Raw genomic sequence first — 26029 nt, forward strand, 5'->3', positions numbered from 1 at the left:
ACATCCAGGCACCTACACGTTTCAGAAGAACAAATCAGCTCCTTTCTCAGCAGTTGGAAATGAATGTGTTTGGAATGTGTTTGTTTCATGTGGTGCAGATGAGCAATCCTCCAGATACACTGAGATAATCTCGATTTTGGCTTTTTTTTTGTTTTTCATTTATATTTGCAAGTTAATTACTTTCACTTGATTACATTTTCCAACACGGTTTTATTCTGATAGCCGTGCACTGTAAATGTAAGTCAGAGCTTGTTTCAGAAACCATGAAGAGCTGGGACATCAAGAACTGAATATCAAGAGATACCTCTAGGTCTGGTCCTACATTTAAACCTAGATTCACGTCCTTTATTGGGAAGTGATTCCTGAAAGCATTAGGGCAACGACTTCACCAGGCATTGCAGGCTTGTGATGAGAGGTGAAAATCATCCATGCTTTTTTTGGTGCTGGATGGCTCTGGATGTTAAGCAGCAGTACAAAGCCAGACCAGCAGTATGTGTTCTTCTGGAGACATTGGTTGGGTCACTGGTGCTTTGTTTCTCTTCAGCTAGTCACCAGATCCTGTAAAGGAAAAGTCTGTGAGTGACACAGACACGGCTGTGATTCAGCTGAGGACTTTGAGGGGGCAGAAGTACTGTGTTTTGTAGATCACACAAACCTGGAGATGCATTCTGAGGGAGACACCAGCAGCAGCCTGTAAAAGCTTTTTACAGGTAGCTTTGCTTGGAGCTACTTCTGGTTGTACTTACTACTGTATTCAATAAGCTATGACAAACAAGGCAAGGGCTTTTCCACCTTCTCCTCCACCTGCAAATCCCACAGCAGATGATCAGCTGGTTCAAAAAACCCCAAGCAACCCATTTTTACAGTTTTTCATTATTAACTGATGGGCTGAGGGTAAGTTACTCTTGGTGCTGCATTTTGGTTGCAAACTGTAGGAGAATCATAATCCTTATAATGAATAATGAATGTGACAGTCCTGAAACTTAGACCTCTGGTAGAAAGGTGCTTTAGGCTCATCATAGTTTTACAGAAGCTACATTTGGCCAGCGTCCCACCCCGATGTACGCGTGTGTGCAGAAATGCGTGCATGCCTTGTTTCTGCTGCTCCAGGAGACACTGCCTTAGTGCAGGCCCATGCTCGCTCTCTTTCTTTTGAAAAGAAAGAAAAAGAAATGAAAAGAAAGCCCCACAGCTAGGTAGATCTTCTGAATGTGATTGCTGAACTGACTTAATTGAATTCACCAGTGGCAGAGGTAGATGTGCCAGGTTGCATCTCGGGTGAGAATATTGTCTGCTGGTTAAAAGAGAGACCTGAGGATCCAAACCTTTGTTTTGTTCCAAGTCATCCAGTGAATTATCAGTTCAGACTCTCAGTCAGTCAGCCTCAAAATGCAGGCAGTAGACCTTTAGAGGGTCTGAGATGGTGTCCTCATTCACATGGTCTCATCAGAGTTTCTGTTACTTCTTTGTTCAAAGCTAAACCAATACAGAGACCAAGTGCAGTTCCTCCTTAAGTTAGTGTTTAGTGAGGAATTTACTCAGTTCCTCACAATTTACTAAGAAGCCAATGGCAGCCTGGGATGCATCAAGCAGAGTGTGGGCAACAGGGCAAGGGAGGTTCTTCTTCCTCTCTACTCTGCCCTGGTGAGGCCTCATCTGGAGTCCTGTGTCCAGTTCTGGGCTCCTCAGCTCAAGAGGGACAGGGAAGTGCTGGAGAGAGTCCAGTGCAGGGACACCAAGATGATCAGGGCACTGGAGCATCTTCCTTATGAGAAAAGGCTGCGGCACCTGGGGCTGTTTAGTCTGGAGAAGAGCAGACTGAGGGGGGATCTTATTAACATTTACAGATATCTAAAGGGTGGGTGTCAGGAGGTTGGGACATCCCTCATTTCTACAACAGGACAGCAACAGGACAGGGGTGATGGGATGAAGCTGGAACACAAAAAGTTCCACTTAAACATAAGGAAAAACTATTTCAGTGTTTCAGTGAGGGAGCCCTGGCACAGGCTGCCCAGGGAGGGTGTGGATTCTCCTTCCTTGGAGCTCTTCAAGACCTGCCTGCACATGTTCCTGTGTGACCTGATCCAGGTGACCCTGCTTCTGCAGGGGGGTTGGACTGGATGATCTCTAAAGGTCCCTTCCAACCCCTACCAGTCTATGATTCTATGAATTTAATGAGGTGCTAGGTGGAGGCAGACTGGGGCTCCATTAGTACCTGAGGTACCTGCACATTTTGGTATCAATCCTCAGAGTTTCTTTTTTCTTTTCTTTTTGACACTACTTTTTGCCATTCCCAGATGGCATCAGGACACTGATGTTTTAGCCACATCAACAGACCTAAGTGTGAGGCTCTGCTTTTCTGGAATGATCTTAATCTTCTTAAGGAAGGAGTAGATGGGAAGAAGCTGCACAAAAGTCTGGGGAGATGGAGTGAAGCTGAGGGACAGTTTGGCTTAGAAAGCAGGTCTTCTGGCAGCCAGTGAAACTCTGCAAGTAAAACTGTGCTGTCCCAGTAAGAGCACCGTAAGCCAAGGTGTAATTGCCAACCAGGAAAATAAAGGGTCAGGATTTGTCCAGAACAGTAATTCTGGAAAAAAGAGGGAAAAACAATGTCAGAGGAAAGGAGAATATTGGGACACGTTCAGTTAATCCCAGGTCTCTCAGTCACAGAGTTTGTATTGCTTCAGCTTCTTCCTCAAAGCCGTATCGGTGCCCCAGGTGTGCTGTAAGCAGAGGAATGTCATCACCACCTGGGTGATTTCTGGCTTTACAACGTGGTAAAAATCATTTATGGCCACCCCGATGCTAGAAGTTAGGGCTTGGTAGAGATAAAATATCTGTGTGTTGAGTCACTGCTGGAAAAAGCAGCTGGGAGAAGAGTCCTGAGCTGGCCGAAGAGCACTCCGCGCTTTATAGCGACTCGCTTGGCTGTGCCTGAGGAGTAATTCTCGGGAGCTGGGGAAAGCTGGCTCTGCAGGCTGTGCTGGGGGGAAACGTGTGCCTGTGTTCCTTTTGGATCTCTGAATATCAATAGAAATGAAGGATTGGGCAGGCAGAGCTTGCTTTTATGGAGCAATACGTTTTACAAGGGTTTGGGGCGGGCTGGGGAGTTTTCCAGTGTCTGAAACAAAGCGAAGCTGGGAAGTTCTTCCAAGCCTCGGAGCAGGCTGGGGCTTTGCTGCAACGGCACTTGTTGTTTATAACTTGAAATACAAACTTGATACCGAGCATGGCAAGAGCAATCTGAAGCTGCAAAGAAGCTCTGTTAAGGCCGAGAAGGATGCCAAGACCCACGTTCAGTGTGGGAGCACAGAAACACACGTGCTATCAATGCCTTAAAGCAAAGGTGTGATAATAAATGTGCAGTGTCTCCTTCAGAGGCACAGGGAAGGATTGCTACTGCTATAGTACCCAGTCCCTCTTTCAACTCTTCTTTGCACAGCCTAGAAGACTCCTGCAGAAAGCTGGTATGGTCCCTTCCAGGTGACTTCAGCTTACAGAATGTTACATGATGGGGCTGAACACCAATAACACCCACAGATAAATTATGCAGATTAGTTTTTGCTGTGTCTAAAATGCTCTTTCAGTAAACTTATTAGTGATTGTCGGAGCGTAAAAGTGTGCTGGATGTTTATTTCTTGGTTTTCTTTGCTATTCTCTCTCTTCAGTAGGCTCTGCTCTCTTTTTATAAATACATGAAAGCCTGAAGTTCTGACTTTTAACAATTTGCATTCAAATGGGCACCTTTATTTTGAGAACAGATGATTGTACACTTCAAATCTGTTTAAATGTAGTGTTAGTGAAGGCAGTAAGTTGCAAACGGGGGACTTTTATGCATTATAGAACATAACGAGAAGTAAAACTTTAAAATATGAATCCATTTATCTTTAACCTGTTTTTCCCACTTCTGCTCAGATTTGCTTCTGAATCTATTTGTATTCCAAGAGTGTTTCCATTTTACAAATGGACTCTTTCAGCTTTTCAGTTTAAAATGTTACTTATGTACTCCCAGAGTTACTTTCAGAGAAAATGCTATCAGGAACAAGGAGCTGTGTCCTCAAGCTATGATCAAGGCTGCTTATTATAGCTGATAAATGAGAGTGGCTAATAAATTAACTGTCCAGAACCAGGTGATGAGTACTCCATGCCCCTTCTGATGCAGACAAGCCACGGAGCAAAACCTGCAGAACCCATTGCAAAGCATGAAAGGCTGAGCATCGGTTCATCGGTTGGACTAGGTGAGGCTGCCAGGCAGCTCCACAAGTTCCAGAGCTGAAGGCAAGAGGATTAATCCTTGCTAAAAGGTTAGAGCCCCGAGGCACCATAAGAGCTACTGGATACAATTTGCTCCAGCATGTGCAGAGTGTGTACAGTGATGCCTCCAAAGCTGCTCTCAGATGCATTTACGTTCAGAGAAGATCAAATGTTCTCCTTCAACTCACAGTTCATATAAAGATCACACTCCTGGGTGTGCACACTTCTGTCCAAGCAATCTTCTACTTGCCTGATTTAGGTACCAACGTGCCCTTTATTTTTGCCAAATGAGAGAGAAAGAGTCATCTAATGGCTTGGTTTAGTGGTGCTTTTCAAACAGAGGTAATTTGCTGTCTCTGTCTTGCATGCAGACTTCATTGGTAAAGCGTTTTAGGCAACGTACCTGAAAGCCATAGTGAGTGTCAGTTACAGAGAAACATGGAGTTCTGTATTTTAAGCAAGGGAAGAGAGATGTTTTTGGACAAGTAAAGCTACAGGGGGCAGGGATGTTAAAAGATAGCCAAAGGCAACTGGAAACGACATAAGCTGTACAGAAGTATCTTGCCTACCAATCCCAAGAAACTGAGCAGATGGTGTCTGATCATGTGTGAGGATGTGAAACTGGTAACCTAGATTGGATCTGAGGTGACAATGTCCTACAGTAAACAGAGGTGCATGAATGTCCACCTGGGTTGTCTTCTCTACTGGTGTGGGGTGTTCCATTGAAGCAAGTCTGGAGTCCACTTGCAGACTGGTGTTGGTGTCTCTGCAGAGCTCTGGACCAGTATCAGCACATCACTGAGCTCTGGCTGATGAACCCAGCTAAGAAATGGAGAGTGTTTCAGCTGAAACATGCACTAAGGTAGCAGGATGGTTTCTGAAACCAAAGTGAGCTGTAGGCAGTGCCTTTACTTGCAAATATTCTCCATCTCACTGTCTTTTTATAAGCAGTTCATAGAATCATAGATTGGTAGGGGCTGGAAGGCACCTTTAGTGCAACCTCCCTGCCAAAGCAGGTCCACCTGGATCAGGTCACACAGGAGCGTGTCCAGGTGGGTCCTGAAGGGCTCTCTCACCTCTACAGTGAAACAGGCTTTCCTTTGTTTAAATTGAACTTTTTGTGTTCCAGCTTCTTTCCATCACCACGTTTTAGTGTTATTTAGTGGGGTTTTTTTCTTTAATTTCACAACACAGGAGTAGGTAAAGCCTGTGCTTGCCAAAAAAAGGACCCAGACCACCTTTTGTACAGATTTAGGATCTTCTATTGACTTAACATGGAAAGAGTGAAGCTCTAGATGTCTGTGCTATTGCATCCTCTCTATACATTGCCCTGAATTCTTGCAGTGTAAGTAATGCTTCTCCATGGCAATTACAAGCACAACTGCCACAGCTGGATCTCGTGTTTTCAGCAGCCTGATACTGTTCTAACAGCTCCTGAAATGGATGGAGCAAGAGCGAGACTCTCACTGCTGTGTTGCCAGTAGCCAGAGACTGGGACATAATCCATTTTCAATCCCCTGTGCTTTAAAAGCCCCCAACAAACAGCTTTTAGCCATGTAAACAGGGTTTGAGCATCTCCTACTCTGATTTCAGATTCGAAGGCACCATTGGCAATAGCTGGGAATGATTACTGCTTATTGTATGTGGAATTACTTTGTGGTGCCCACACAGTGATGAAAATATTTAGAGTAGCCTTTGGAAACATTAACATCAGGATCGAAATTCATCCTGCAGCAACAGATTGTTCTTGGAGCAGTAACGCTTAAGGCACATCCCGCCTACACGAGCAGCCTGGCTCTCAAACTGCATGGCTTTCCCTGGGTGGTAAAGACTCCAGCTGGAGTAAGTGTCCTCTCTCTTTTGAAGTGGAGCTGAGTGGCCCATTGGAAGCACCCACCTCGTGTAACAAGGTGTTTCGGATCAGAGTACACATGCACATGCAGTTTTCTCTAGATTCCCTTCAGCATGTCTTTTAAGTATTTGGATCTCTGTGTGAAAGGTGTCTGGCGTGTAAAAAAGAATGGAAGCAGTAAATAATCACATGGCTGTTCCCCTTCATTTATTCATTATGGGCATTAAGAAGAATGGCTGTGAAGGGAAGGCACTATTAGGGATTTGCAGCTCGAGACTGGATTACCCCCGTTAGTGTGGAGTGAGCTAATGGGATGGCAGTGAAGAAGACTGATAAAGGAGCAGCAGGTTAGAAAAGGTGTATTGATGTACAAAACAATGGCACAGAGGGTAGCAGTGGTGCTGGTTAAAAGGCTTTTGCAATTACTCTTTTTCTTCAGCACCAAAGAGATTGGTATCCAAGTATACCTCAGAACATTTAGTGTGTGGGTAGTGGGATTTTGAGGTTGACTTCCCCCTCCCCCCAATCTTTTGGGGTTTTTTAATCACAGGAGCTGGCAGTAGAGTGATATTTCACTTGTTTTTTCCCTGCAGTTGATGTGTGTTCCAAGTCCAATGACACTGTTTTGAGTGCTGGCCATCCAGCTGCAGGGCAGAGCCTTGAGAGCAGTGACTGTGGTTGTCATCCCACCCGGCAGAGCTGAAGTCTTTGTCAGCAAGGCTGTTGCCTCGGTGCTTAGAAGGGCTAAGCAGCTTAAGTGACAGTTGACACAGTCATAAACTAAAAAAGGCAAAAATTGGGAAGGTGTGACAGAGTACAAGGGAAAGAACAGGAAAAGAGTGAAAATGGTTTTGATGCTAAACCTGGAAAGTCTCTGGGACAAACCAAGCCAATAACTTCAGTGGAGCAACCATTATACTGTCACAAGGAAGAAAGAAAGGCAGTATTTCATCTGCAAGGTTTGACAACACATACTTTCAATTAAGGCAGTGGCAGATGTGGATGGCAGTATCTCCTCTTCCCGGTGCTTTTCATTTTAGGAAGAGAGAAATGCGTGTGTAAGGTAATTTGGGGGGCGGTTTAGTGCAGGCAGGAATGGTGTGAGGAGCATGCTTGGATTGATGGAGGTGCTAGCCCTCAGAGGGAATCCTCAGGATGATGAGGAAAGCATTTTGAAGAGTTAACAGTGCTCTAGCAAGTGAGTTACCGACCCCGTGCCCATTCTGCAAGCAGCTGCTCTGACTGGCACCCAGGGGCCAACGTTGACTCAGCACTCGAGGCTTTGTAGCAGAACAATGAAAGTGACTGTGTGGGCTGTGGTTCTGCCTCCCCTTGTGAAGAAGTTACTGCTCTCTGATTTCCTTCTAGAGTCAAAGCATTTCAGGTTGGACAGCAATTTCTGGCGAGTCACAGGAGCTGGATCTTTGCCACCCTGTCCTTGGGCTTATGGGGACACTGGAGCTTCTGCTGGCTTAGAGAAACAGGGCAGATCCCTCTCAGATCCCTTACTCACCTCCTCCTGCACCACAGTGGAAGTGCTAGGGAAGAGCATCTGTGATCCTGTTTACTGTAATTAGCTTGTCCTCTGGGGAAACTCTTGTGGCATCTTTGAATGTCACTCTGGTACCAATTTTGGCCGCTAACTGATGAGCTGTAGCTCTTGTTCATTAAGTGACCACATGCAGGGTTCTCATATTTCCTGTGCTCCCCATAAAATCCTGTGCCTTTCATTACATCTCAGCATTCCTGGGCAGAGCAATATTTTATTGGCATGCTGCAAGTGCGTGGGAGGGTCCCAAGGTCACAAGCTCCTTTAGGAGGTTAATTAAGTGTGAAAGAAAGGTGTTCTGTAGTAATTAAATAGTAATGAATGAGAGGCTGGGAATGTTTGGTGTGTAATGCAGTACCACGAGGCAAAGCCAAAATCATCTGCAAATTTATTGGTTTATTTCATATTCCATTATCAAATCCCCTTGGGTGTCAGTGTGATTTTTATTCTCCAACTTGCCTGTGACAGAAGGGGGATTGAGTGGCCAGCGCTGTCACACGGAGATGTGACCACAACACACCTCAGGAGTGGTTCTGAGACCTCTCAGAGCGTTCCTGGCATGCTCAAGAGGCTGTCATCAGGAGGCTGATGCCTCCCCCATTCCCATTTTTAACCAGAGTGGAAAGTGCACCCTTTGCCACGTTCACACTGGAAAAGCCACGGCAGGTTTTGCCTTCTTTCAGTAGCACCAGCAGAAATAGTCACAACCCTGTTGAAGAGCTCATCAATGTTTCCCTTTCAGTTCCCATGCTTCTGGGGTTTAATATTCCAGCGTGTTCAAGTGTATCAGGCAGGATCTTGGCACAGGGCCACAGACATATTGTCAATCCAAAGGTAGATTATTTTCTTCCCCCACCCATTGTTGTAAATCACTTGATTCAGATGTTCATGGACTGGTGAGCTCTGCTCTGTTGTCTCTGAGGAGGAAAGGATTTCTGTCTCTGAACACGTTGCAGGAATCTGTAGAGTCCAGCACCAGGACAAGGGGTGATGGACAGAAGCTGGAACACTAAAGGTTCCACTGGCACAGGAGGAGAAGCTCCTTTGGTGCTGAGGTGAGGGAGCCCTGGCCCAGGCTGCCCAGGGAGGGTGTGGAGGCTCCTTCTTGGGAGGTTTCCAACCCCACCTGGACACGTTCCTGTGCCCCCTGAGCCAGGGGAACCTGCTGTAGCAGGGGCTGGGGCTGGAGCAGCTCTGCAGGGCTCTGCCCACCCCCACCATGCTGGGATTCTGTGATACGAGCCCATCTAAGGCACCCAGCTCAAGTTTAGGTGTTCGTTTGCTTGCAGTGCAGTGGAGTTTGTTAATCTTCAGGAGGACTTTGCATTCCTGTTCAAGGACAATTTAAAAAGTAACGTGGGTGAGAGTTTTTCTGTCATTCCAGCAAAATGTGAGTCTCTTACCTCATTATTGGGCACATCCCCCCAGCTTCACACGGTTTTGTAAAACTTACCAGCCTGGGCATTATCTGGTAGTGAGTTTTATGTTGAAGAAATGGGGCACATTGTCTTCTAGTGCATCGCTCTTAAATGACATTTCTAATGAGAGTTACATTACATCACGTCGCCTGTGGCAGCCTTCAGGCTACTCCTAGAGCTTCTTCATACCCACTCATTCAGAGTGTCCAATTCTCTACTCACCTGTGTCCAGTCTCCTCTCCCTCCCTCTTGTGTAGGTGGCTGCAGACAGCAGCAGCTATCAGCCCTCTGAATGTCTGCCCTGAGGAACCACCACCACTACAATATGTAAAGGGAATAGCTTTTTATAAGAGCTCATCACTGCATTTGTATTATTTATAGGTAGGTCTGTGTCCTTAAGATCTGTCTCCAAGTCTAGCTAATTGGTCTGTTGAAGTCTAATACAAGATTAGGTGAAAGTGGTAATGATAATAGTAGAACTTAGCAGGATAACACTGAAGGGTTGTATAACTATTTTTTTAATCATAATAAACTGTGAAGTTGATGTGGGGGTATTGCTAAAAATCTCTCAGAATAAGCAGGGCAGCAACAGCATCAGAGTTTACATTGCAAGGTTTTCTATGTGATGGAAAATTACTCGATGGGGGCTACACACCACTTACCCAGAATGAGTTCTTTTCTGTCTGACAGTGTTTTTAACCCTCCTAGACAAAAAGAGGGAATGCAGGAGGATTGGGGAGAGGAGGGGCTGAGGACTGAGAGCTCTATTATGTCATGTCTTCATTTGTAATGTTTCCACTGTCACACATGCAGTTTGTATCTGTGATTGCCATTGATGAATAAGCACTAAATCTACCTACTAAATCAGGATCAAATATAGCCCAGCTCTTATTTTGTGTGTGCAGTTATCTTCTGCTGTCTCTCTCATTAATGCTTCTGTGCTGGGCTGGGCAAGGGGTGCAGGTACCTTTTGAAGTGCTAATGCTCTGGTGGAATATCTGTGTTCTCTGTCAGCTGGGGGAAGCTGCAGTGCAGGTCATCAGCAAAAGGTTTAATCAAAGTTCTGCCTCCCTGTGACTTACCAAATTTCAGCCAGACTTCACTCAGCTGTCTGCTCTCTGGGTCTTTTCTCCCTCCCTTGCTGTGTGGACTCACGTTCCCTAGAACAGATGAAGTGAGATGCTTTGTTCCTCTGTGCAGCCCAGGTGTTTTCAGGATCCTCAGTGCATTGTTTCTCTGGAAAGTGTTGTGTCCCTTATCAGCGTAAGGGCTCAAAACCCAAGCAAATGTTGTCATTGTATTTGAGGTACTCAAGCACATCTCCACAAAATCAGGCTGTAAGTTTGCTCAGTGGCTGCTCCACAGACAATTAGAGCTCAGGACAGAACAAACTTCATTAACCATAAGGGAGCCAACATTGGCTTGCAGTGCCTCTGTTGGCATCAGATCTTCTGGCTTCCTCCTTAAGCCTTTGTATCTTCTGAGTAGATGTTTTTAAATGACTTTCTGTGTGGCAGTTCACCTTTTCTGGGTAGTTTTCCTCCTTTAGGTAAGCGTTAAGATGTCTCTTGAAACAGAAAATAAATCTATAATATTATGTATACATGGCAATTAGTAAGGAAAATCCAGGCCCAGAGAGGAGAAGCATAGTTAGGACTGTGGATTTCTCCTTGCCTGCTTGGAACAGGCTGCTCAGTAAGGGAATAAATCTCATCTCCCTCATGAGTCAGCATGTAGGAAAGGCTCTAAAGGATTTCTCCCCCAAGCTACTTACGGCAGTTTTGAGTCTGAGGAAGCAAAGGGCTTCTTCAAACTCGACCTCTCCTGCACAGGTCCTCTTCCATGAAGAGATGCTAAATTCAGGGCAGGTACTTCAGGCACTCAGGTGAATCGCAGGAGTGAATTGCAGCAGGAATGAAATCCCAGCAAACGTCTCTCACGCGTAACTGCTTACTGTTTGATTGTGCTTGGCTTGTAAGTGTTCTCATGGATGTGGAAGGTCACAGAAAGGACACACAGAGTTAGAATACTAGTCATCAAAACTGACTTTTAAAATTGTATAATGAGTTTTCCAGCCACAGTGGAGGGCTTGTTAGTTACTGTCTAATTAGGAGGGAAGGAAAATACAGTATGCATGTTTGTCTCTCTTCTGGGAGAGAAGAGAAAGTGCTCATTTTGTCTTGGAAAAGTTTGTTCCCACTTTGGAGCAGCAGAATCCAACGTTGGTGGCACTCCACGAAGAAGCCCTCTGCTGACTCTGGCTTCTGCTGCTGCCTTTTTTAGACTCGGCTCTAAGTCTCAGTTTGTGTAGTTTGCCACTACTTCAGTCTGAGTGTACCAGGGTTTAGATCCCATCCCCTTGTTTCTCCTCACACCCACTCTTGTGTTGCTGAGGTTTCCCCTCAACCTTCTCTTCTCCTGGCTGAACAGTCCCAGGTCCCACAGCCTTTCCTCATAGGGAAGATGCTTCAGTCCCCTCAGCACCTTGGTGGCCCTGCACTGGACTCTCTCCAGCAGTTCCCTGTCTGTCTTGAACTGAGGAGTCCAGAACTGGACACAGGACTCCAGATGAGGCCTCACCAGGGCAGAGCAGAGAGGGAGCAGAACTGGAAAAACAGATCTTTTAGGGCAAGTTCTTCCCTCTGTTACTTGGTCATGAAAAGAGAGAATACAGTTTTGGGTGTCTCATCTGCCTCGGTCGTGTCAGTGAGGGACCCTTGACTGTCAGAGGCAGTCCTGGCTACATTGCTCATTTTCTCTCTACATTCTTTATGTGTATAATAAAAAAATAAGCCCTAGGTTCTTAGCAGCAGTCTCTGGGAGTTGCTTGTCCTGTGCACACTGTGTTTTTCCTGCTTAGCTGAACACAGAAGGGTGCTCAGCACCATGGAAAGAAGTGAGCAGTTCCTAAACCCCGGAGCATCGCTTTATTTTGTACTGTGTTGGTTTGGAGAACAGCTTCAAATATTCACATTAACAGGAAAAATGCAACAGTTTGGGCTGTCGTTAACACTTTCCTTTGTCTCTGAGGGATAAGGTTTGGAGGCAGGGTGTTGGCTGCTTGATTTCTGTTAAGGACCATGGGAGAGGGCTGGCTGTCCCCTGCAGAAGGAGGATATGTGACATGTGCTTTGCAGAGCAGTTTCAGCTGAGGGTAATACGTTCTACAATTTATTTCTGATATGGTTTTTATTATTTGCAAGGTGACACTGATCCCAGGAAAGCACAAATGAATGCATTAGTGCCCTCATATCTTCACACACTTTTATCTTTAAATCATAGCATTTGCAAACAAAAGGCTACTTTTATGCTCTTTTAACACTTAACTCTTTAAAAGGTAATGAGAAGAGAGGCAGTTCTCCAGTGTTGTCAAATACTACCACATGCTTTTAACCACAGAGCTACCTGACTGTAATCCAGCAGATGTGGTAAAAGTCAGTGTAGAGAACTCTGCCAGGGTCACATGAATCTGCTCTCTGTGTGTGGCCTCGTGCATGCATGTGCTTGCTTTCTCAGTTAAATCGGGCTCTGCAGTGCTGTTGTCACGTCATGTTTGTGTCATCTCCAGCACCTCAACCCTCCCCTTTTATGAAATGAAATCTTGCTGAACCTCATCTGTATTTATTGTAAACTATAAAGTGTCATTGGGAATTATCTTCTATATCAGCACCTGCATAATGAGCATTAGGGTTCATTAAGGTCTTTGAAGCAATTTGAGGCAATTGGGCTCTTTTGCTGTTCTTTCATCCCTAATTCATACAGTGACTCACACAACTTTGTTGTCAGTGCACCCTAATGCAGTATTGTAGGCTGCTAAGGGAGGCTTGGTGGAGTGAAATCAGAGTGTTGTGAACCACAGAGTCAGGCAAAGTAAGGCAGGTGACTTCAAGAGAGTCTCAATGGGGAGTTCAGGAGTGAAGGACGTAAGGTCATTTTTTTGAAGGCCCGGTAAGAATCATATGGAATCAATGTTCAAGATGAACCAAAACAAAAGGGTTGATTATATTCAGTTTAATGTTCCTTCAGGTGTGATCCTTCCTTGTGGTAACCTTGCAGGTAACACCAGGAAGGTATTTATAGGTTGAACAGAAGTTAACTCTGAATGTATCTCACAGTCTGACGTTTCTCCTTTGCCAGGAACTCACCTCTCAGCAGTTACTTGGGGCATCCAAATGTGCTGCACTGAGACAACAAATAAATGTCATCTACATGTGCTCTACTTGTCTCTGGGGATTAGAAGACACATTGATCTTCACAGCAGTTAGCAGTGTACTTGTGACAGTTTTGAGCAGACTTAGTGCCTTTCTGATGAGAACAGCCCTCACTCACCTTTCTAGTCAGGACCAACGGTCAGGAGGGCAAGCTAGCAAATGTAGGTTTGGAGGCATTCACTTTTGTTTGATGGGATTCTTTTTGTTAAGCTGTGAATTCAGTATTTATCCTGAAGTAAGGCTGGAATGCTTTAATGGTTCTGTGCCCAGCTACAAGATGCATGTGGAAGTCAAAGCTGACTCTAGTGACTTTGCTTCATGTTAAACCTGCAGCATTTTACCTTCACTGTCTTTACTTCTTTTACTGGGAAGTAGCCTGTGTGTGCCTGTTAGTCCAAGGTAAAAGGTGCTGCTTTGGAAGTTTACTTTTAGTAGTGAGAAAAAAGCAAAGAGCATGTAGAACCCACTCTGTGCCCTCCAACCATACAGCTGGGACATGCACGGCTTGGCTGCGGGAGATCCTTGCCTGTGCCGTAGCTGAGGGAAGCAAAGGGTACCACAGATGCTGCCTTTAAATGTTCATGCCTCTGATGTTAACATTTGTTTAAAAAAGGTTAATTGCAGACAATTATGTGCTAAAGGTGCTACATCACAAGAAAAGTCAATAGTACTAGGAAACTGTAACTTTGAATTAATGACAGAATTGCCAGAGCAATTTATTTAAGGAGGCAGCGCAGGTTTCTGTTACAAACTGCTCAAGTGTGGTGTGTTGGGGTGGTTTCTTTTTCTTTTTCATAACATTATAAAAAAAGGCATATTTACCACCCCACACTCAATTTTTGCAGTGAGTGAATGCAGAACCTAAGGTTCTGATGCCTTAAACTGAACATGCATTTCATTAGTGTTGAATATTGAAGAATTAAAGTGCTGCTTGAATTAAGCTGTGCTCATTAGTTGGGTTTCTGAAGGCAAAAGGCACAGTTATGCTTACTTAGCACGAGAAGCTCAGCCTTTAAATTGCTTCTATTTATTTTGTAATCCATGTCTATGGTAAGAGTCAATCACTGCTTTATGCTACCAGTGCCTAAAATGTCATTAATGATTCTTGAAACTATGGCAAATCAAATCAAACTTGATTTTTATATGTTTTTTTCTTCCCTGCTCTCCAGCCCAGCATCCTGGGACACCCTAAAACTGTTTGGTCAACATTCAGCCTCGATCCAATTGGGATCAAGCTAGGATCTGTCTCAAAACTTCTGAGAAATAGTGTTGCTTTTTCTTGGTAAGCCAGGCAAACCTTTAAAGGTTTCATATTGAACTCTCTGTTGCGTTTTTTTAAAGGTTATATACATGAAAAATAAGCAGTCTGCTATGGAGGTGCCTTTGGGTCTTTATCTGAAAGCAATCTTGGCCCTCCTGACTCCATACTCATTTTAGATGGATGCTGGATGGCTGTGCAAGAGTCTGGTGAGAATAAAAACCAACAACAAAAAAAAGCAACAACCTAAAACCAAAGGGAAAAAAAAACCCCAACCCTCAACACCTAAAAAAAAAGCAAATGAGAAGAACTCTGGCTGGCCCAAAGCCTCTGAGGATTTTTTGTTGCTTAGTGCCTGGTGTTATCCTGCTTGACAGCTCCAGAAAGGCTTGGTAGACCTGGCTGATCTCACATGAATTTTATGCTCTTGGTCCCATTAGGATTATGGAGTTGGCTCGCTCCTGATAAATGTCAGTGTAGAGCAGCAGAAAATCAAGGCAGCTGAGCTGGTCATGACCTTATATGCATAGTGATAATTAATAGCTAATGAGACTGGTAAAACATGGCTCTGAAATGCAGTAGACTGCATCACCTGGACTGTTTAGAAAGAAAGGTTTTAAATTGCACTTTGAAAAGGAGTTAAAGACATCTTTTGCCATCATGGGCAAAAAGATAACCTCCTTCACTAAAGGGTACATGCCACATATGTCACTGAAGTGGATGTCATCTCAGCATGCTTGTGCTACACAGTCAGAATTACTCATGAATTTGGGGTCAGAGGGCAGGAGAGCATGGGTTAGACTAATACCTGATTGTACTCTGTACTCTAGATGAGTGGCTGGTTTAAATTCTATGAAGGGGCCTTTCTTGTTACTTTTTTTCCTGACGTAATCTCTTCCCCTCGCATCGTAGTGAGCTTGGTGTGTGGTTCTGCAGAGCCTGTTCTCCTCCATTAGTCTGCACTCTGGAGTAAATACACAACTGTACCAAAGCAAACCAGTGAAAAACAATTACTACAAAATATTTTTAGTTACTTCAGTATGAGTGTGCTTTTCCAGATGTACCTCTCCCCCGTTTCCCTCTTTTCCACATCAGCTAGTGCTAGTCAGGTTGGTCACTCCAAGATGCCTTTTCACACATTGACTCTTCTTCACTTGTGTTAGTTGGAGAAGAGCTTTGACTCAATTCTGCTCCACAGAACTCAAAAGGATGGAGTCAAGTGCAGCTTGTGGCTCTTGACTCGACGTTGGCTTGCTTTTGTTGGGCTTTGTAATCAATGAGCTGCAAGGAGCAGCCATCCTCTGAAGCCCAGGCTGGAACATTCGATGGTGTTTGTCAGGCAGACAGTGCAAGTGGACGTGTGCTATGATGGATTGCTTTTTAATTTCCTCAGGCATGACTCTTGGTTCTAGTGCTCCTGAAAGAGGAGAAGTTAAGAAGGAAGATTCTTCATGTTCATTAATGTGAGGCTTAAGCTCTTTGAAAATGTGAAGTTCCCAGTTGCAATTCCCTGTTTTCTGTTAGTCTTTTCTGGCTTTGTGGTGGCTGTTTGGAAGTGGATGTAGCTGTGCAGCCAGGAGCCCTGGCACAGCATGTGGGAGGTGCAGCCAGGATCCTCCTTTCTTTTGCTTGTAAAAAATCAACCAGAACTTCAGCTAGCTTTTGTCATGGAAATGGTTTTACTTTGGATGAGAGCAAAAGCTAGGCAGGAGCATTTGATTCTGAGAAGAGCCATTTTTGGGTAATTCTGCTCCCAGTTCTGCTTCTTGAAGCACTCAGGAGAAATGGCTGATTACTTAAAAGCACTGCAGCTACTGTAGAGGGAAAAAAATGACAAAGACACTTTTACCTCATTTCAGTAAAATAAACTACCTCCAGACACCAGCTTTTTAATCAGGGTGGACCCGTGTGTCACACCAGATGGGCTTTTGGTGACAACTGGTGGTTTGCATTTCTTCTCATTGGTTTCTGCATCCTTGGTAAAACTCGATGTAGAAGGGACTGCCATTCCCCTCACCCTGAGTGTGTCTTCTTAGAACATAGCCTTTTGTAGCAGCCTTCGTAACAGCAAAGAGCACTGAAGGGGAAATGCCATGGCCACGTGTGAATTAACTCACAGCAGTTGTACTCACTGCCTTCTGCTGAAGCAATTTTTCAGTTTTTAAGGAAAATGGTGGCCAGTGACCACGTGCCTCTTGTAAAACCTTTTTACAGAGGCAGAACATAAGATTTTTGTGTTACTGGTGTGGGGAGTTTGCAGACCCTGCAGCACTCTTCTGAAATCACATGGAAGAAAAATACATTCCAATATGTTTTGCCAGTTCCTTGTAACTCAGCTTGAGCCATAAACTAATTTGCTGATGAACTCTCCTCTTATAGTAACCTTGGAGGAGAGGAGCTATGTATTTAATCTGTTAGAAAACACTGAAATCCCAGCTTTAATATCAAAACTCAGTTCAGCCTGATCTGTTAAAGCAGTGGCCAAACTTTGACCCGTTGTCTTCGCTGCTGCTTAAAACTGCAGGAGCTGTGCAAGGCGGAAAGCTGTATTTCTGTTGCCTTTTGGGGTGGGTGTTTTTAAGTGATAACCTGTTCTTTCTGTAGCACAGTTGAGGTTTCACTGTGAATGTGATAAGAATTTATACAGGAAGTGTTTTGAGTCATTCAGCAATTAAAAATGACAAGCAGCAAGCTGAGGTAGCTATCACAACATTGTTCCTATGTGTTCTGTAGCAATGGTACTGTACAGGTGATGGTTAGGGTTTGAAATCGAGTTCATACACATTTTGCACATCCAAGGTATGACTTAAAAATCACTGAATGTTTGGCTGCCATGTGTTGAGGGGAGTATTTTTAATCAAGAAGAGAAGAGAGGAGAGGAGAGGAGAGGAGAGGAGAGGAGAGGAGAGGAGAGGAGAGGAGAGGAGAGGAGAGGAGAGGAGAGGAGAGGAGAGAAGAGAAGAGAAGAGAAGAGAAGAGAAGAGAAGAGAAGAGAAGAGAAGAGAAGAGAAGAGAAGAGAAGAGAAGAGAAGAGAAGAGAAGAGAAGAGAAGAGAAGAGAAGAGAAGACATCAGTAACGACTAAAGGCCAAACCTTTGGAACAGTTGTGGCACACCAGCTGTCTGAGAAGCATCACCATTATTGTCTTCTGGTAAACAATATCTTCTGAGGCTTGATGTACAGCACTCAGATTTGCCTTCTCAAATACTTTGCTGTCTGAATGACACATTTGAAAGACACTTGAGAGTTGTCTTTCTAGACCCATGGAGATGGAAGCCTTGCCTTACTGACCCAGGGAAGCATCCAAGTGACGTGCAGCTGCCTCAGCAAGGAAGGAGCATTAGATTTACCAGTTTTACAGCTTGTCTCTTCCCTTATTTCGTTAGCACCTCATATCAGCTCTTGTTTTAACATGCTTTTAACTAACTCCTCTTCCCTTGAGAGATTTGAGCTTGCACCCCTTGGCACTCTTGAGGAAATAAATATTAAATGTAGTAAGATGGATTAATTTTTCATTTCACTGCTCATTGCTTTCGTTGCAGCTTCTTGCCTGATTACATCAGCGGGGATTTTGATTCCATTCAGCCCGAAGTCAAGGAGTACTACAAGGTCAAGGTAAATTAAATCTCTCTGATGAGTTTGTGTGTGTTGGAGCATTGTAGGATCCAACCCATTAGTGCCCCTTTGGTCATTAAGGGATTCTGGCTCCAGAACAGCAAATCAGTTTCTCTGTATGTTTAAGTGGAACCTCCTGTGTTCCAGCTTATCTCTGTTACCCCTTGTCCTGTAGCTGGACACTACAGAAAAAAGTGTCACCTCTCCAACAGGTCAACCCCCAGCCTGTCCTGGTGCATGGGGTTGTTCCTCCCCAGATGCAGGACTCTGCACTTGCCCTTGTTGAACCTTGGGAGATTCTTCTCTGCTCAACTCTCAGCCTGCCCAAATCTCACTGAATGGCAGCACAGCCTTGACCTGACAGCTGTATATTCATCTGCCATGCGAAGGGCAAGCGGTGCTGAAGCAGCTGGAGGTTCCTTTAGTGTTTCAGTTGCAATGATTTAATGTATACCAGGAATGAAAACAGTGTTTTTTCTTTGTGCCTGTCATGCTGAAAGCAAATGTCTCTGTGTTTTTTATAAACATGCTTTATAGTTCTGTTAAGTATTACATTTACAAGGGGGTGCCAGAGTGACCTTTGTTTTCACAGAAGCTACCAATACTGACTTTTTCACAGTAAAGCTTATGGATGTTTATTCTTGGGTTGTACTCATTTGCAAGTGTTTGTGTCAAAGCCTAATGCAGTGCTGAGTAAGAAGGGGGAGTATTAAACTCAGCATGTGAAACTAATTATGGTTCAGACAAGTGTTGTCTGTAAGCAGTTGTACCATTGTCACGAAACGCTGACAGGCTCAGCTGCTCCATCACACCAGCTTCACGCCAGGTTGGTGCTGCTGGACTTGGAAGGTGTAAGTGGTGGAAGCAGGAACAGATTTGTGCCACTACAAGAGATATGACATACAGACTCCTGAAACCAAAAGGTTTTACTGGAAGGGCTTTTCTTTAGGCCAATTTTCACCCAAGTGAGGATTACATGACAAGTGTTTCCCATTTTCCCTTGAGGAGGGTTATCACCATTGTGCTGGGGAACCTCATAAAGGTCATAGATATGAAGCAAATGGCATGCCATAGTTAATGCAGAGATGTAAAGACAAAAGTGCTGGGTTTTCAGTTGTATTGGGAAGTGAGTGTGTAATGGATTTACAAGTGGGACATGCAAGTGATGAGTTGGACGTGTTGCTCTTTCAGGAGAGAACAAGTAGGCGTGCATCAGAGGTGATTCAGCTTTCCACTTTTGTTTTTGTGATCTTGCCTTTGCCTCATTGGTTTGTTAAGTAGCTACTTGAAGATTTCATTCTTTATAGAATCATAGAATCAAAGAATGGTGGGGTTGGAAGGGACCTTTAGAGATCATCCAGTCCAACCCCCCTGCAGAAGCAGGGTCACCTAGATCAGGTCACATAGGAACATGTCCAGGTGGGTCTTGAAGACCTCCAAGGAAGGAGCCTCCACAACCCCTCTGGGCAGCCTGTGCCAGGGCTCCATCACTGAAACACTGAAATATATTTTTTTTATGTTTATATTAAATTATTACTGATTATTTCCCCCATTTCTTAAAGAGATGATGTGAGTGATGTGAAAACTGGATGAAAATGCACAACAACTGCAAATGGAATTTCATGTGTAACTTTTCCTTTCTAAATCATCTTGCAGTGTAAAGGAAGGATAAAGAATAACAGTTCCATATTCTTTATTCTGTATATTTGCTGTCATTGTTTAAATGGATACTGAGAAGAGTTTTTGTACTTTCATGATAAATATGCATGTTCATACGCTCCTCTCATAGATACACCAGTAATCTTCCTAGGCTGAAGTGCATTGGAAATGACACTGCACAAAGCAGGGAGAGCTTGTGGTGACGTTTCTGTCCTTGCAGTTTCATCTGTTTCTTGCTTTAGCTGAACGTTTCTATTATTGGGACCTTTTCAAACATTACTTTGATGTTAAAGCAGCCATTTGTATTGTAATGCCTCAAACAAGGCTCAGTTCCTGAAGCTTTGAAACCAAAGACATGACCTAAATCTGCACTTAGGCCTGGGAGCAGAAGTGCCCTTTGAAATCCAGATTATGCTTATTATTACAAGTTTGCTTTTCCACTTTGGCTTTTCCACTGAGCAAACTCCATGTGCTTTGAAAGGCTTCTGTGGACTCACCGGGCTCTGCTTCTGATCTGCAATTCAATTCTCTTAATTTTCAAGTCCACTGTTTTTCCTGCTCTCTTTTCAAGCCCCATAGAGCTGCTTATTTTTGCAGGCAGTTCTGCAGCTGCAGCACTTTCCCTTTCCAATGTCTCTTTCGTTTCCAGGGTTTAATGGTTATCAGGGCAGTAGGCTTGGTGTGGGTATTGTCTTGTTGTTCTATGATGATGCACCTGTAATTAGATTTACAACATGTATTTGAAGTGGTGAAATAGTGCTGGTGCATGTTTAACTTCTACACCTTCTTGCTAAAGTGCATGTTTTAGTGTCATATTCCCTGCTTGCTTTCTGAGGCCAAAACATTTCATAGATTTGAGAAGCCACAAGGTGAATGGATTTCTCTTAGATTATTATAATTTAAACACATACAAAGCTGTTGAGTTTTCCTCAATTTACTTTTTATCCCTAGATCCCTACATTTTTAGTCCAGGATGGGACTTTAAACATTAAGGCATTTGGCTCATTGAGAGCAGCCTTGTTAAACTGAAGAGTTTTCTAAGCAAAACAAGCTTCATTTTAGGGCTTGATTCCTTTGTGAGAAGCTTGGAAGTTTCAGAATGAGCCATAAAAGTTGTGCAGGTGGATCCCAGACAGTTCAGTTTTGCTGTTGAATAGGCTACTCCTACTTGACAGTTGCCACTTAAGCCTTCAAGCAATCCTGTGGCTTGTGTGTTCTGCTGAAGACACTTCTGACAACTCTAAAAAGCTCTGTGCCTACCTCAGTTCAGCTTCTGATCAGTCTGAGGGTGCCCAGTGCTGCCTGGAGTTATTAGCAAGTTGTATTTATTTTCTTTGTTTCAATAGAGAGAGAGGTTCATGGAATTAAACTGACTTATAGGGCTGGGATGGTCCTGTTACTAATAGTTCAAACTATAGATGCAGTTGAGGATTTTGGGCTGGAAGCTTTCTGTATGCCTGAGTCAATGCAGTTGTTCAGTGGGAGCTTTCAGAAATGGTTCTGTTCTCAAATAGTACGTCAGAAGTCTTGTCAAGATTGTGTGTCAGAGCGAGTTGTACGGGTGATGGGGGTTATGTGGATTTCTTATTCATGCCAAACAAAAGTGCTGTCATCATGTTCCAGAAATGCCATACATTTGTAAGAGATATGGTGCTTGGTGGCAGTTTTGTGAAAGTGAACATGACAGACAGTGATGCTGTGTCAGACCAGAGGCCAGTCAGCCACTCTGTGCTCTGAACTGGGCTGGTGCAGAATGCCTTTGGAAGCACAGGTATGCACAGTGATGATGCTTTGGTACACCTTTTAATCTCTGCCTAATATGTGGCTTACAGATTTCCTAAGTGAGAGGTGGTATCTTCCTGTTTTAATCATTTGATAGATTGTTTTTAATTTCCCCCCAAATCAGTGTGTGCAGTTTTCTTCAAGCTCTGTAGATGAGACTGCAAGTACACCCAACAACCCTTGGCAGTATGTACCCCAATACAAGTGTTCACAGTGGAGAAAACCTGTCTTCTGGATGCTGTTTTGGTTTTGAGCTTGACTTGTGACAGGCATATTTGATTCTGCTGGATTTTAATGTTGTGCTAAAGAGAGGATGAACGTATTTCAGCCACCTCTTTGCTCCCATTCTGACGTGTGGCTAGCATGCCCGTAGGCACAGCTAAACCAGTGGCATATTGCATATGCCATCAAACTCCTGGCCTCAAAACCTGTACAGATGTTTTGTGTCCTGCTGAGTTAATACATGTGTAATGGCTGGGAAGTCCTGCAGAGAAGAGCCTTCCATAGGGAAGGATTTCAGAACCGGGGGCTTGCGCGGTGCTGTTTGTGCCTGCTGGTGAAAAACAACCCAAGAAAAGCCTCTGTGCCGTTCTTTACTCTTTATGCCTTCACCCAGGTAGCAGTTTCCAGAAAACAACAGCTCTGTTGAAATGCAGATGAGATTTGTGAAAGAAAACCCTCACCCCTTATGCAGTTTTGCAGCCCTGCATCCAAGTAGTGCGTGTTCCTTGTGGAATCTGGAGCTGAACATCGCTCCTTTCAAACCTGCAGCAACAGCCCAGCCTTACCCACGTTGTAGGATCGATACAGTACCATTGAGACTCAGCGGGTTTTGAGGTCACTGAGAGTCTCTGTGTATGTTTATTAGGGCCTGAGTCAGGTCCTAATTTATCTACTAGGATGGAGAATGCAATTTGATCAAGTTCTCATTCCTTAAAAAAAGTGCTGCTCTGTTTTCCTTTGCAGTACTCTGCTGCTTGTTAAGTGGTTTTGGGACACAGTATATAGAAATTAAGAGATCAAACTTTTATTAGAGGTGGTTTGTCTTCCTTTAGCTTCGGTTGGAAACGCCAGACTGCAGGTTATGAGCTGTTTTCTTTCTCCTCCCAAGCGCCTCAGCTGAAGCTCAACTGCCTAACAGTAGAATATGCAAGAAAACAGTGCACCATATAACAAAACTGATGCTGGTGGTATTTTAGTCTTGCATCCAATTTCAGTTTAATACTACGTTGCAGTATGAGATTTATTTCTCCCTTGCATTGGTTATGGCCTGAGGAGGGGAAAGGGTGGAATCTAGAGAGCAATAGTCGTTTGAGTCGCTTCCAAGAGTTTTAACCAATTTAATCTGGCGTTAATCTCTGGAAGAAGTCGTTCCTCTGCCCTGTCAGCCTGGGATGCAGAACGGAACAGAGAAGCTTAAAACATAGAAATGTGTTGAATTAACTTCATTTCCAGTGCAAGGAGCATAAAAGGTGTTTTAAACAGTGACAGCTTAATCAGGAGAAGGAGATTGAACAGAGTTATTTTGTGATTAAGCCGCTTTACACAAGAGGGACGGCTGTAATGCAGCTGGAAGACTCAGATGACAGGTCTTTTTAGATATTAGTGGGTTTTACACATCCATCTTTTAAGAGAATGGAAGAGACAATTGTTCCTGGAGCACAAGGCTCAGTGGCCGTGCCCATGGAATTGGAACCGACGAGGCTGCAGGACCCACAAGCGCGCGGCTCATCAAACACTGCCGCCAGCTCAAGTTCAGCCCAAACGCTCCCTGCAATTTGTTCACTTGATTCTGTTGTGGGGGAGCCCGTTAGTTAGCCAAAGCACATCTCTGGCCAGCGTCAGGAACACAAACTCCGTTACGAACTAACAAAAAGATCCCCAAAATGCTGATGCCACGATTCTGAGCAGCAGCTCGGCGGCCTCTGCAAACGGTTCTGTTGTGCGTCTTGTCAAAGAGGAGGCAGCACTTGATTCACAAGCAGGGTGAGAAGATACAGTCTGCTGCTCGTTTCAGAGTAGAAGGGTTTGCTGGTGTCCTGGGGAGGAGGAGGAGGGGGAATGCTTCTGGCATGCTTTCAGGGACCTGTAGTGAGCATTTTGGTGAGTGCATGCCCCTGCCTTAAAAGGAGTACAAGGATTACTCAGGCTCATTCTCCCTGACCTCCAGCAGGTTTCGCTATGGCCACCATAAACTTTGTTTCTTCACCTTTGACAAACCTGTGAACTTTCAAAGCCACAATAAATGTGGATATGTGATGCAGGGCTACCATGTCTTTGCTTACCATAACAGTGTTGCTTCCACCTCACTCATAGAACCTCAGGGGTGACAATGCAGCTGCAGCAATGTGAGATTTGGCCTGTTTGTGTCCATGCAGGTACATGAGGGCTCTACAAGCCTCCAAATAGAGGAAGAAAGAAAGAATGATGTGTTGCTCAGGTAGAAAAGTGAAATGCTTTTGCACCTTGTCAGTGCAACAAAGGATGAGCTAAAGCCTCCAAATTTGAACTTGCCTGTATGAATTAACTCGATCATGGAAGCATAAGGTGATTTGGAGTTTTGGTATGGATCAGGACAGAGGTGGAGTCCAACAGGACAATTCAAGTGCAGCTTCTGGAGCTCTGACAGTTGTTTTCCTTACTGCATTTTGATTTTGTCAAAACCATGCAAAATACAAGGCGAGCTTCAACAGCTGCACTCAGAAACAGTGCAAGATGGCAAGGACTGCATCCACATGTCCCAGCAGGACATCTAACTTTTTGTTTCATCTAATATTGGAGACACCATTAGTGGCAGAGAAGTACATTACTGGGGATGTGGAGGGGATGGAAGGAACTCAAGTTCTGGCAGCTTTAGCTACAGCCAGGTGAGGAAAGCCCCGAAAATTGACAATATTTCTCATCCTTACCCTTGTGGTACCTTCTCCTTTTATTTTTCTGTGTTTCCTGACTGTCATATCCTTGGGGCTCTTGCTGTTTTCCCTGTAAGCGTTTGAAGCTCTGCTTTCTTCAGTTCTGCGTTTTCCCTGAGTGCTCAGTAGAGGCCAGCAAAGAGGGGCTGGACCAAGGCTCGATAAGCAGGGAGCTCTGCTGAAATACAGAGTCTCAGGGCCGGTGGGAGCTAGTTTGTGTTCTGATGTGCTGTTGGATTCCTTCAGCTGAAGAAGCTGTGATGGTCTTCGATTAAAAAACAGTAACATTTCCTTGAGTCAAATAGATTTTAATTACAAATGGAAACAGTCCCCTGTGCGATGGAATGAGTTAGGAGAGAAAAATGATGTGTCTGTCAGGGGAGAGGAAAATGAGGAACAGAAACTGAAAGGCAGAGGCTTTAAAAAAAGCCAGGAAAAGGCAAGCATTTTAAGAGAGCAGAATAAAGGTAACCTCAGCAGAGAGTAGGAAAGGGAACTGCAGAGAAATAGAAGAATGTCCCTGACACATCAGCAAATTAGTTCTGCTGTCACTTTTTGCAGCCATGCAGAAGTGACTGTGATAAGCACACACACATGGAAACCATAGTTTTCCATGCTAAGAGTAGGATTTCCAGTTGATTTGGAGTGAGTGCAGGGTTGTTGCTTTTTGCTTGGGTTTTTTTTTTTGCTGTTTTCAGATGTTTTTGTTCGAAGTTAAAACAGGAGGACCTGTGTTTATTCCATCCTTTGATGGGAGTTTCAGGTGAAGAAGAGAAAAATCATTCAAGGAGCTTAAATGTAAACAACTGCAATGGAAGTTGGAATGTATTTACAGCAAATTTCCAGGTGTTGAGACTCTGTATCCAAATTCTGCAGCAGCTGCTGCTGTAATATATAATGTGTCTAAGGGAATGTTAATCCAGCTGAAACAACTCATTTAGTAAGTGCTTACTTTGCACTTAATTGATAATAACCCTTCAAGTAAGGAATGGGCAATTTAACAGAAATTGCTAGTTAACATTACCAGGTTTTCATTTAAGTGGTAAAAATGTAGCCTTCAAGATGATCCTTCTTTTGAGAGCTGAAAAGACGTTCCTCCAGTTAGGATCAGCAGCGGGAGGACACCTGTAGGGAACAGAGCAGGGATTAAACATGGGATATAAGTGCTTACTGTGAATCAGCTCTATCTTTTCCTGGCATTTAAGAGCCAGAGTCTTTTGACAGACCAGTATGCAGGTAAAGTCTTCCATTTGTTTTGGTGTTTTGGTCTGCTGTTTCAGGGGACCTGCCTATGGAGGCATCTGAGGGTCTGCAACAGCCTGAGGATTGTGCTGGGTATTACTGTCCTGGTGTGCTTGGTGGCTGGTGGTTTTGCCCACTGACTCGTTCTGTCACTCCCTCTCCTCAACTGGACAAGGGAGGGAGAAATAGACAAAGGGCTCACACGTTGAGCTAAGGACAGGGAGATCACTCCCTGCACCATTAGTGTTCCAAAGGTCGCTGCATCCACTGGACCTCA

At 44.2% G+C, this 26029-nt stretch overlaps 1 protein-coding gene across 4 annotated transcripts in view; it reads left to right on the forward strand.

The window, feature by feature from the left end:
• The window catches only part of TPK1 (thiamin pyrophosphokinase 1), a 385084-nt gene that overhangs the window by 236590 nt on the left and 122465 nt on the right, over positions 1-26029 (forward strand). For 3 of the 4 annotated variants that reach the window (XM_061996850.1, XM_061996851.1, XM_061996852.1), the window contains one exon: positions 18085-18157. The exons of the other annotated variant lie outside the window; for it this stretch is intronic. In XM_061996850.1, the coding sequence (XP_061852834.1) occupies positions 18085-18157 (73 nt within the window). The remainder of the gene's footprint in view (positions 1-18084; positions 18158-26029) is intronic. 4 annotated transcript variants of the gene reach the window in all.

The sequence above is a fragment of the Colius striatus genome, chromosome 5 (genome assembly GCF_028858725.1).
Source record: "Colius striatus isolate bColStr4 chromosome 5, bColStr4.1.hap1, whole genome shotgun sequence".
Taxonomy (NCBI): domain Eukaryota; kingdom Metazoa; phylum Chordata; class Aves; order Coliiformes; family Coliidae; genus Colius; species Colius striatus.